The sequence below is a fragment of the Marmota marmota genome, unplaced genomic scaffold (genome assembly GCF_001458135.2).
Source record: "Marmota marmota marmota unplaced genomic scaffold, marMar, whole genome shotgun sequence".
NCBI classification, from domain to species: Eukaryota; Metazoa; Chordata; class Mammalia; order Rodentia; family Sciuridae; genus Marmota; species Marmota marmota.
The window spans coordinates 36,009,388-36,023,101 of NW_026000108.1; the positions used below are offsets into that span (position 1 = coordinate 36,009,388).

General features: G+C 33.0%; 1 protein-coding gene across 1 annotated transcript in view; it reads right to left on the reverse strand.

Annotated features, from left to right (window-relative positions):
- Positions 1 to 6,341: 6,341 nt before the first annotated feature.
- The window catches only part of Gabrg1 (gamma-aminobutyric acid type A receptor subunit gamma1), a 79,469-nt gene continuing 72,096 nt past the window's right edge, over positions 6,342 to 13,714 (reverse strand). Inside the window, exon 9 of the mRNA XM_015481804.2 lies at positions 6,342 to 12,107. Coding sequence (XP_015337290.1) covers positions 11,838 to 12,107 — 270 coding nt within the window. The 3' untranslated portion in view covers positions 6,342 to 11,837. The remainder of the gene's footprint in view (positions 12,108 to 13,714) is intronic.

A 13,714-nucleotide genomic window follows, 5' to 3' on the forward strand; every position in this document is an offset into this window, starting at 1 on the left:
GTGTCTCTCAAAAACCTGTTAGCTTAGGTTTATTCCTGGCCTCTTGTCCCCTGGATTCTCTTGCTAGCCAGGCCTTCTCCAGTGTGATGCCTCTCGGCAGTTCAAACTATACTCTGGGCCTGCAGTTTGCTGGGTGTGGAGGGTGGCTATTGGGAACCGGCACCTTATTGTTTTGATTTCTTCCACTTGCCCCTCCCCCAGAGCTGGAAAGACAGGTTTCATTTTCGCTCCTGATGGGAGGGGAAGTTGGAGGTCAGGTGCCTTTACCTTTCCCCACGTCTCTATTCAGGCTAGTTCTGATAATCCCTCCCCCGGAAAGCCGGGGACAGATTTTATGCACTGTATGGGAGATAGGCTGAATAACACACACCTGTTCTATTGCTGCAATCTGTCGGAAACTGGCGATGGTGTCGTCAGCTCTCCAAGATGGTGGCCGCTGGCTTCCTTGGTGGACTGTCGGTGTGGGGGATAGAACTGGACCGCTTCCTTCCCCCATCTCAAACCCCGAACTCAGCCCGGAGCTCAGTGAGGGCACAGCCGGCAGGACTCCACAGCATCCGCAGCGTCATTTCTCTCTGCGTTGCTGGCCACTTCTTGGCACCCTGCTGTCTCTAGCCGCAGGGCGGGCTGCAGATCAATCAGCCTGGAACTCCAGTCGCACAGTTCCCTCGAAATTGAGACCCAGTAACCGGTCCTCGGTGATGGAAATCCTTCCTCTAGGTTATGGTGCACCCCAATTTTGCTGGAAATTCCTAACAAGATAGCTTTTGGTCGTTCTAACTCGTTATTCACCTGCGCAGTGACGCGGTACATGGGGGTGATGCACTCTATTCGCCACCATCTTCTAATCCCTCTCTGTTAATAATGATTTGTGGCAGGCAAGTCTCTGTGCTAAGTATCACCACTGTTTACTTACTCTAATCTTGCAATCCATCTGTACAGTGTTTTAAGCAAATACGATTTTTTCGTTGTATTTTTTTTTAATTGATAAAGGCAAGAAATCCTGGGATAAACCCTCTAGGGCTTATATTGCAAATCAGCAGTAGTGTAAATAATCCATATTCATTTTATACATCCACTTTTGTACCTCCAGGACTTTTGTCTGAATTCCAGCAATGAAGAAAGAGAAGACCAAAAACTGACAGATCTCAGAACTGATTTCATATATCATCCTACTTTATTTCTTAAGAAAAATAACAAAATCTTGATGAAAACATCTCCCAGCCACTTTCTTACATGTTTTTTAATGAGAGTGGATCTTATGGCCATCTCTAAATTATTAAAAAGTTTAGGAGACAACTGTTCTTTTTGCCTTTGCTTCCATAGCAAAGAAAGACTAGAGGGCTGTGAAGGCCCATGATGACAATACTTGGCAGTGTCTGCTGCACATCCTGTGTGAACAGTGCCGTATTGTTATCTATGCTTTACAGTTGATATGAGTGTAACTTGGACAACTAAATCATTTTTCTAGAGCTACATGCACAGTTGCTAAAAGAGCTGGGGTGGAAGCTGAGCTTCAGAGACACATTTTTCAATTGCTACAAAAGCTGCTTTGTACTACTATCCCAGGTCATTATTTTAAGAAATCTCCCTTTCTTAAGCCTGGTCTCACTAAGACTTTAGGAGAAGATGCTTCCAACCAGGACACCTGTGATATGCTAAAAGTTTCCATAAAAGTTATTTTTATTAAGTAATCTGAAGGATGTATTAGTTTCAATGTTTACAGGGGAAAAAACAAGACTTAGAAGTTTAAATAATGTATTCATGGTCATATATAATGGAGAGTTACTGTTTTGATTCTTCTTAATTTCTAAGATCCTTTCTTTTTTGCTTTACAACAAGGTTTGTGATTTATTTAACTATAGTGACTATTCCTATTGCACACACATGTACATACCCCTATGAACTGTAGTAAAACATGTAAAGTGCCTTTATCATCTTAAACATTGGCTGTAAGCACAAATCCATAACTTTTTCATCAAGAAAAACATAATTTCTATACCCACTAAACAACTCATCATTTTCTACTCTTTTGAGCTCCTGGAAACCACCATTCTACTTTCTGTTTTTATGAGTTTGACTACTTTAGATCCATCATAAAAGTGGAATTATATAGTATTTGTCTTTTGGGGACTGACTTGTTTTACTTAGCATGATGCCCTCAAAGTGCGTCCATAACATATCCATAGCATGTGCCAGGATTTCTTTCTTTCTTAAAGTGGAATAATAGTAAATTGTATGTATCTATCACATTTTACTTACTCATTCATTCCTTACTGAACATTTGGGTTGCTTCCAATTAGATACTGTGAATAATTCTGTGATGAAATTGGTGGTCAAGTGTTCAAATATCTTTTGGAAATTCTGCCCCCCTCCACACACATTCTGCTTTCAATTGAATCATTGTAAAAGTAACTTTAATTAATAAAATAATTTAAAATATGAAGTTTTGTACATCATTTGGAGGTTTACTGTTTTTTTTTTTCTTTCCCCTTCATTCTTGTGATCATTAGCCTGTGACTTTTGGTTTTTCAGCCTTGTGAATTAAGGTAGATGATCTTGTTTCTCTGGTTTGCCAACCCTTATTTGAGTCTTCTGTTTTCAATCCCATACTGGACGAGCACATTTTGCTTCCCCTCTCCTCTAATGTTAGTGACTACAACAAGATATATTCATAGTAATGCTTTTGGACTTATGCTGGGAAAGCAGAGCCTGGATCTATGGAGAGGCAATTTTTGCAGAGCGCTCACCAGGGCAGGTTCTCAGATGGACATGCCTGGGATTAATCCCACTTGTAGGACTCACTTCTTCTGGAATTTGGACAAGTATATCAACCACTCTGTGCCCCAGTTCCTCCTGTGTAAACTGAGGATGATAATGGTAGCAATATCTTAGGGATATTGTAAGGATTAAATTAGTTATTATAATTGAAGTTCTTATGACAATACCCAGTAAATAGTACACACTGACTATCACTACTTTTTCTTATCATCATATTTTGTATTCCCTGTTCATTTCTTTCTTCTCAGAATCCGTTACCTCTCTAAGTTCTTTTAGGAAAGCATGTCTTTTCCCCCAGTATAATTTGTTTCATGTGTCATCTTCAAATTCTTCTTTACATTATCTGTCAAAAGTGGTCTGAATTAAAAATCAAACCATGGTTTACTCGTGTAGTATTAAAGATACTTATTTTCTGGACCTGAGAATACTGTCAGTTCATTTTTGATACGTGAATACCAGAAGAAAAAGTTGGCCCAACTCTCCATTGTGACAGCTTAGGAACCAAATTCCTCAACAAGACTCTGAAAGCACAAGAAGTAAAATCAAGAATCAATAAATGAGATGGTGTGAAACTAAAAAGCTCCTTTACAGCAAAAGAAACAATCAAAAACTGAAGAGACAGCCTATAGGATGGGAGAAAAATCTTTGCCACCTGCACCTCAGATAGAGAATTAATCTCCAAGATATATGAAGAACTCAAAAAACTTAATACTAAAAAAACAATAGCTCAACCAATTAATGGGAAAAGGAACGGAAAAGGCACTTCACAGTAGAACACATACAAATGGCTAACAAATATATGAAAAAACCTTCAACATCTCTAGCAATTACAGAAATGCAAATTACACTATTTCAATGTTCTATTGTTCTCCTTGTGGGGCCATGAATGAAAATCACATCAAAGTCTCCTTTGGGTTGGACTTTTCCTGTGTTCCTGTGTTCCTCACTCATGCTCAAGGAGACAAAGGAAGGGAGGACAGGAAGGATTATGCCACAGGCATAATATGAAGATGGTTCTAATTCCTTTATAATATATCCTAAGCCTGGGTTTACATTATAAACACAAGGTATGAGCAAAATTTTGATCTTAATATACGTCACAATGTGTAGGTCACCTAGCTCTCTGGCTCACAATTTTTTTTATTAAATGGAATATGTCTGATATTGTTCCTTCATATTCCAGAGACTATGCAAATGTTCACCTGAAATCATTAATATAGAAAAGCTTATATTTAAGAACAATACGCTAATGTTAGTAATTAATATTAATATAAGGAGAGGATTTCAAATTTTACATTTTTGTTATGATAGACATTTTTTTAAAAGACAAAGTAAAAAAATGAAATTTGAGCACAATGATTTGAATTTAAAAATTCAAAATTCAAAATTCAAATCTGAGTATTAATGTAAGAAAATTTTAGTAGTGCCTTGAATTTATATTCAGGTATTTGATTTATAGTGGATGAAGGGTATATCATGACTGAAATAAATCTATTATATAATGTTAACTCAAAGAAGGTTGCATACTTTATTCCATGTGTGCAATTTTTAACAAATTATTCTTTGTGATTACTTGAAATGTAAATTTTAATAATTGAAATGCACATACTGAAATGGAGAGGGAAAGCACATGAGTAATGGGCAAGGTAAATTAAATATTTATTCCAATGGAATCATTCATAAAAGACTGCTTGGGTTATGGTGTTCTGAAAAATGTTGTTAAATGCAAGATTATAGACACAAACAATTTTAATGAGGAAATCTGCTATCACAAGGGAGAAAATTTTTTAAATTATTTGAATATTTACATTTACCACTTATCTTTTAAAGAATTTTAGTGGTAAATAATCTTGTGTTTATCTTTAGACTGACCTACTTTATCTACTTTAAATATCATTGAAGTAATACTAAAAAAAGCCATTATTTTCATTAACAGGACAGATTTACAATTTTTCATACATTTTAAAAAAGAAGACATAGTTTTGATTACTATATTTTTGAAATAAATTGAGTATGAAATTCAGTAGAAAGCAATTAATTCTGTTACGTTACATGAAACTCTTCAAGAAAGACCTTTTTCTTTCAAAGTTAAAATATATAAGAAAATGCATATTTTTAAATATGGTCCTTTTAGTTAGCATAGTAAAGTTTTTCTGAATTAAAACCATCTCCATATTTCCAAATTCTTCCTGTAATGTGTCACAGAGTCAATATTAAGGCATTACAGGTCATGTGATTCTGTTGCACATACTGGGCTATGTCATAGCATAAAAGCAGCCATAATCAATATGTTAATAGTGGGTGTGTCCCTTACCCAATAACCATTGATGTGACCATAGTTTGTGGATCCCTTTTCTAAAAAGCCAACACTTTATATTTCGATTGGATATTAGATGTCCTTTTTTTAAAAAAGTATTTTTTTATTTATAGATGGACACTATTTTTTATTTATTTATTTTGATGTGGTGCTGCAGATCAAACACAGTGCCTCATACTTGTGAGGCAAGGGCTCTGCCATTGAGTCACAATCCCAGCCCATCAGGAGTCCTTTTAAAAGGGCTTTTAGAATATGTTAAAGGTGAAATAAAAATCCACTTTGGAAAGAATAAGTAAAGGCTATTAATGAATCATGTAGTATAGTAAATTTTTGCTTTAAATGAAATGGACTGTGTGGTTTTTCAGTTCCCTACTTCCCATTTGTGAAAGAATTGCATATCTACTGTTGAAATGAATATGAGCAATCACTTTGCCATTCAAGTGATTCTTTATAACTGAAAGATAAGGCTCTTTATAGCTAGACATACCTAAATTTGATTTTACCTTACAGATATATGAGCTTGGAGAACGTACATGTTATATTGAACCTCAATTTTCCTATTTGCTAAGCAGAGTTCCTTTCTTTGAAGACTAAATAATTAACATCTAATTCATTTAAGGTTGCAGAAACAAGCAGGTACTCAAGAAATAGTAAGTCATTTCCTTCATTCTACAGCTTTTTATGCAAATAGTATATCTGCTACTTTGGACCTTACCAAAGGACCACCAACTTTTTCTTTAAGACTGTACTTTGGAGTCAAGGAAGAGAGAAGTGGGAAGATTAAAAAAATATATTTAAAAAATATTTTTAAAAAGATAAATTATTTTCCTGATTTTCTGGCTTTCAATTTTCTTTCAGTAACTTTTTTCTTAAGTGAAAACAGACATTCTCATATCATGAGTTATTTGCAATGTTCTGAGTGCTTTTCCTAATGTATATTATTCTCATCAATTTACCTGAGTAAGATTACTGGACAGTTCAGATTAGGAGGAAGTCACAAATTGCTGGAATAATCTAGAAATTTATGGTCTGAGCAGTGAAAATGTAAGTATTAGTTATATTTGCCTAGCATCTTATGGTTCAATTTCTTTTTAAAACTCTCTATCAAGGAAAAATTTTAATTAATTCATTAATTAAAAAACTGAAATAACATTGATCAGAAATTAACTTCAGTGCTAAAGTCATGGTCACACCCTCTGAAACAACTCAGGGAGACATCTATATGAAAACAGGACACATTTTAAGAGAAGGTAACATGTAACTTTTTATTTCACAACAAGTTACTAAGTTTAGTTTGTACTTAGGATCATGAATGTACAGAACACTTGGAAAAATCGAAATATTTTTGCCACACACTTACAAATGCTTCTCAAAATCATGAAGCAGAAATAAAGCAAAAGCAGTTTTCATCACAAGCTGTAAAACTTTATTATGTGAAGTGACTACATACACTTAATGGATGCAAATAGCCATTATTACAGCAATTTATTGAGATTGAAAAAATTTCCATTTAGGCCAATAGTGTCCTAAAATTCTGTCCATTATTCCTTTCTGCTTGACTACATTCCAGTTATCACGGTATTTACTATTCAAAGTCAAAAGGTCCAGGGACATTTCATTGTCCAACAATAAATATTCATTTGTTTATTAAGTCAAATGTTTCAGAAATTGTTTGAGGATCAGAAATCAACTTCCTGGATTTGTATGGCACTAGAGTGGCTTATTTCTATTTATGCTTTTCGTCTCTTCCTTTCCTTGCCCATGTGTGTGTATATATATATATATATATATATATATATATATATATATACAGTGTATGTGTGTGTCTCAGCTAGAAAGACAGAATAGTCTACTTGAAGAGAAAATCCTTTCAATAAGGGTCAGATTTAATTAAAATGGTAATCTGGACAGACCACCTATGATTTACACTTCAGGAAAAAACACAGATCCTTAAAAATAAATAATCACAGGATTAACAGCAAACAAGATTGTAACACAAGTAGAATTTCTTTGTAGTGTTTTAGTGTCTATTTACACACAGACAAGTATTAAAGAAAGGATCCCCCAAACACATGCCAGGTCTTATAGTTAATGTTGCTTATGAATCATTGCTTAAAGTCTGCCACTTTTCTTTCTTAATCAAGGTGATCTCTCCCCCATCCACTGAAAACTTCTGGAATTGAGAACTGATCTTCATCCCTCAGCTTCTACACTTCTAAAATCTATTAGCTTTCTTATTTTTCTTATTCTCAAGATCATGCACCAATAAGATGAAAGTTCTCCAATTTAATAATGGGTCTTTTGTATTCAAGTATCTCTGTGCACTCTTGATGAATTTTTAATGTCTGGTCTCCTGAAGTTTGTATTCTTGCTTCTCCACCATAGAAAAAGCCCTGTATTTCCAGTCTTACCTTCAAGTGTCTCTATATTAGATAATTAAAATGAAATTTTCATTTGTTTCTATAATTTTGCTTCTTTATGCAAGCTGTATTCTCACCTGAAAGTTGTGATCTCTGTTTTCCTCACCTATTTCCATATATAAACATATATCCATGAAATCTTCCCAATATTATTCTCCTTTTCTTGAATTGTGTAAGTAATCCTCTTATCTATTTGATTGTCTGTTTCTTGAGAGTGCATCTTTACATTTTCTATTAAAAAGAATATTACTTTTCATATAGAAAGTGCTGCATAAATATTTAAATTAGGTCACTTCACTTCCAAAATACAAACACAAAAAAAAAGCAGAGACAACCTTATGTTTACAAGAGCAATGTGGTCAATGGTGTTTGAAAAGTCCATTTGGAATGTCTTTAATAAAGACTTATTAATGGTTTTTGCAGCTTCATTGTGGCACGATAAGGCCTCCCTAGCAGTAAAAGGCAAAGAATGGCTAACAGACAATACCAATTAGAGCTGACCTTCATACAATAAGATACTAAGTAGCTGAATAAATTTAATGATTAAAAAAAATACTTGGTCAGAGGTAATATTTATAATATGTGTAAATGGGACAAATTATAAATCATTAAACCATCAATTGGGTCTCTTTGATCCTGGTGCTGAGACCAATGAAATGATTGTGGATGTGGCTTATTTCTCCAACAAAGTTTACAAGACTGAGAATAAGCACTGATATAGAATTTGGATCACTGTAATGCATATATTTATTCTTTCGCTGTGTTTATTCAAATACTAGGTGTTAGTTTCAATTTTACTCAAACGAATCATCCCATAAAGCTTTTCTATTATAGAGTCAAAGTATAGAATGTATTTAGTCTTAATATATTGACTTGATAGACAATTTCACCTTTTTATTTATGGGCCCCATGGTGTGAGAATACTACCAGTCATTCTTTTTGATCTTGAGACATTGTCAAGAAAGCAGTCCTCAGGTTGGGGTTGTGGCTCAGTGGAAGAGCTCTTGCTTAGAACATGTGAGGCACTGGGTTCGATTCTCAGCACCCTATATAAATGAATAAATAAAAAATAACTGTCCATCAATAACTAAAAAAATAAAAATAAAAAGCAGTCCTCAATTTTGTCCTTGTTCTTAAGGAAAGATGTGGCTTGTTTTATGACTACATAGATATCTGAATATGGGAACACACTTAAGGTGAAAAGCCCAGACGGTCACCTCTTTATTTACACATATTTACTGGGCTTTAGTTCAGAATTGATCAGCTTTAAAAACATCATAATGATATCTATCTTTACCTTAACATAAAATGCATTCAAAGAATTGTCTGATTTTTTTTGCTTACATCAAAACTTTATATTTAGTGAGACTTCTGGGGAAAATATTCCCTTTCCCTACTGAATTCTCAGAAATCTAATTATCTATTAAAACAAAAACAACAACAACAACTCAACATTGTAGTAATTGATTGCAAGTGAGCCTAATTTTGTCCATGCAGTTCAAGGATACATAAAATGTTACCATGTTATTGTAAATCTAAATGGAAAAACAATGTGCTAATCTCATTTCTCTTTCAGAAGTTTTGCGTCTTGGACATATATTTAGAGGATACATCTACATGAATTAACATTTTTTTAAAAAAATGATTCTACTAAATCCTTCTGCTTCAGTTATCTTTCTCATCTGTTATATCCACTGTTTTGGTATGAGTGTTAAAATTTTTTTTTTCCGTCCAGGGTACACAAGTCCCAGTAAATTTAGACATAACTCACCTAGAAAAAGAGAAAGCTTTTTAAAACATATTTCCCAAAATGGTAAAATTAATACTTTAAAGAAAAAAGGAAGAAGGATTATATCGCCTCCCATTTGAAAATAAGTTCTTTTTGATTTCTTGTAAAAAGAGTCTAAATGTACTTTGACCTTTTCATGCTAATTTTTAGAAATAATCAGTTTGTATACCTCTCTTTCTGATCTGAATATTTAAATAAAAACTGCTCAAAATAATAGCAGCTTTGAAAACAATGGGCTTATTTTTATGGTATATACAAGAAATATAAATAGAAAATCAACTTTTATATTTTCATCAGTTTTATTTTCACTTTTAAATACTGTCAATATTTGAAGTCTAGTTAATAAAACACCAATGAGAAAATCCAGGCTGTTTATATCAAGCATTTTATGTATTTTAAAATGTAGTCATGCTCAGATACAATTGAAAGAGCCCCAAAGTCAAAACTGCCCCATGATAATGAGCAGGCTATAGCTTAAAACATGTGAACTAGCCATAAAAAATTTAATGAAGTACTTTATTTCTTCATGGATACTTTATTTTTCATTTATCCAGAAATGAATGTGCAAGTTAGAATATCCACCAGTACTCGATGTTATAAACCTGAATGCATGAATAATCTACAAATGAATATATACACAGTCAAAGTTTAATTGGCTTTCCATTTTTTAAAAAAAGGCAGTCTCAGTGGATATTTGTCATTACTGTTTAATTCCTGCTTCTTTTCTCAGAGGTTTGTAAGCAAAGTGAAAAAAAAATCAGATTTAGCCAGGTAAAAAATCCTATATGTTCCAAAAACAAGTATAACCATGCCAGAACCCCACTCACTGACCAAGTAGGAGAGGAAACTCACATTAAAATCTCAACTGTCAAATATGAAGGTGACATCAAAACTTTATATTTAGTGAGACTTCTGGGGAAAATATTCCCTTTGATTTTCTACTCTTTTAAGGACTCAATCATAAAACTCTTCACTCTAATCTTGCTCTTGGCAATGGGAACACTTTTTAAAGTTTATCTTCTGGCTGACTGTGGTGATTCTCCAGAATCAGGTTTTGGTGAATGAATATGGAGCTTGTATAAGAAATTGATATGCTAAATGACTTACTGGAATATGATCATTGGAGCCTAACTTTAATTCCCTTCTTAACTAGAGACAGTTGGCAAGTATTGATAGTCTTTTCATATAGTGAGACTTTATTGGCACTTTTTCTACTGTTTTCTGTAGAAATTTAAAGAGCTCCCACACTCAAGTTCATTCAGGATGCGTCTGAAAAGCTCCACCTTTAACATGATTTTGAGGCTTGCCCCATTTTCTAGAAAATTTATAATGTAGTTGTGAAACTGGACCAGAATCCGGGAGGTGGAAGAGGCAATATGTGACACAGGCCTTAAACTGTTTCCCAGATAAGTATGGTCTAATAAATGTTAATACTACGTATTTAAGATCATACCCTCAATATGACTTGAAATCTAATTTTCTAAATAACTTTTAACCATTAAGAATACATGTAACCTCTCTTCCCTAATGCTTCTTAACTCAGGGACTGTAACACTCTTCTAGCACCTAAAGAAAACAATTATCTTTTCCTTTTGCATTGAATTGTAATGTGAGCAGATTTTAGCATTTCAGTGTTAACATCTTCATGCTTCATAAATATTATTAGGCAGAAAATAAAATGGATAAGTGTAACATGTTTCCTGAATTTTTTTCACCTTGCTTATGAAAAAACTAATGCGACTATGTCCATCTAATTTTATAGATCCTCAGACTAAATGTAGCCAGAGTTTTGTTTAATATTGAATCAGGAAATGGACTGGATTAAATGACAGATACATACTGGCTATTTCATAAGTCACCTGTAATTGCCAACTAGCTTTTGATTTAATTATTTCAGATTGTATTCATAGATAATGATAACATTTTTCACTCCAAAAATTTATGCAACTACAAGTTGTCAATTCACAACAAATAACTTTAAAAAAATAATAAAACAGTGTCTTCTGGGGAATGAAAAATCTTGGAAATAAATTTAAAGAAATTACAAATTTGTTTTAACAAACTGCATCCCAAACAGTGCAGATAAATAAAAATCAAGAAAAAAAAATCAAGTAAGCAATGTTTCTAGACAAAATAGTTATTAAACATTAGGCATTAGTCTCCCAATACAATGATAGTTATATTTAAACAAAATACATACTAAATTTATTTCATCTTTAAAATATGTATCACATAACTTATGAAGCTTTCAAAATCCTAACAAGATTTAATACTAATAAATTAATAATATATATACTAATATTTTAACATACTGGATCTGACAACTAATGAATTTTCTGTAAATTTATGTAAATGAATTTAAAAGTAGTTATTTTATTTACCTATGAAAGCCTTAAAATAGTTATAATACTATTCAGATTTTAACCATTGGATTCTCCCCATTTTAAGTTTGACCCTCTTATTCCTGAAGTACAACAGATTACATCAGATTTAGCCAGATGTCTTATGAATTTTTGTTCAGGAATGGAATTTATAAGTAAAGATAACCAACCCAGTAAACCAGATTGAATAGTGCGAAAGCTGTTGGGAAAAATATTCGAGAGTAGGAGTCAATTTTCGCAATGCGTATGTGGATCCTTCCTTCCCTCCAAGATCCTGTTCTGCAGTCTTCAAAGCAGCAGAAGAAGCTGGCACAATCTTTACCCTCCAAACACTGATACCCATAATCATCTTCTCCTTGCGGCAGAGAAATGCTATTCATTGGAATCAGAGTAGATCCAGCATGGAGACCAGGGGATAGCTGACAAAATAATAAATTAGTTTTTGAGACAAAAAAAAACAGAATAAAGAAAGATCAATTTGTGCCTCAAGAAAAACTCTGGGAGACTGATAAGCAATAGAAGTAATCATGATTTTCAAAAATTAAATATTTTCAATTTTAATGTAGTTTTAGATAACAATTTACATCACAACATGTAAATTTCCTTACTTTCCAGAGATTATGTACAATACAAATAACCCTAAAAGTATAAAGTATTTTAAACTTTTAGAAAGTTGGTCCACCAAAATACTGTCAACATGAATTGGATACTAAAATTAGAATGAATCCTATATTTCTATTTTATGTTACACTAAAACATTTTCAATGCAATGTTTCTTTGCCATATCATGTGTTATTTATTTTTATAATAATAAGAATAAATAACAAAGAAGGTCTTCCAAAAATGCAAAAGGCATAAGAAGTTGTGAATAGACAGAAAAAAAATTGAGAATTTGTAGTGAATAAGTGCAAAGCATCATATTTTGAAGTGATGTACACAAGCTAAAAACCTAGATTTGGAAACAACTGGTGTTCAAAACCTGTTCATTCCACCACTCTACTTATCATCATAGCTGGAATTATTAGCACCTAATTTTTATGATAACTTACTGTAGAATGATCAGTGCTCCATCTTGCCTGGTAATAATAGTGACCACTATTATCAGGATTACTTGGGAGACATATCAAATTAACATTTCATGATTGCCAGTATCTGAATAATACTTAGAAGTGTTTTTAAAGTGTCATAAATCAGGAAATGTCAGAATACTATAGAGCATTAAGGCAAGCCCTTTAGAGTCAGACATAGACTGAAATTCTAGCCTGGTTGAGCAGAATTGTATAAACTTGAATTTCTCTCTAGCCTCAGCACCCAACAAAATATGTGAAACATAGCAAGTGTTCAATTGCCAGTAGATAATAATTATTGTTTCTGTTATTGTTCTTTTCACCATTGACCCCTGACAAGGATATATTACAATCAACTATAAAATACATAATAAAACAAAAAAGTAATAAGCAATAATAACAAAACTCCTGAACTTAATCAAAAGAGTTCTTAGAAAAAACAAATTAATAAGTTAACAATAAAAAGGCATGTAAAATATACATGAAGTCAGCGGTTTTAGTTATTCATTCTTCAGAACTTCTGCCTATTTCAAGGGTTATATAATTTGTGAATCTAACAAATTATTATAATCGGTGGTTTTATTATTTCAACACTAAATACAATGCCATTTCATAATTTTTAACTTGATCTTAATTCTTTCTAATGTAAATGTTTATCAAAATTATTTTCAGTTTAGCTGGGTATGGTGGTGCACACCTATAATCTCAGCAGCTCAGGAAGTTGAGACAGGAGGATCGAGAGTTCAAAGCCAACCTCAGCAACTATAACTATAGCCATAACTATAGCAGGTAGAATATGGACACAGGAAGAAGGTGAGGTGCTAAGGAACTCAGTGAGATGCTGTCTCTAAATAAAATACAAAATAGGGCTGGGAATGTGGCTCAGTGTTCAGGTGCCCCTGATTTCAATCCAGAATACAAAAAAAAAAAAAAAAAAAAAAAAAATTAAAAAAAAAAAA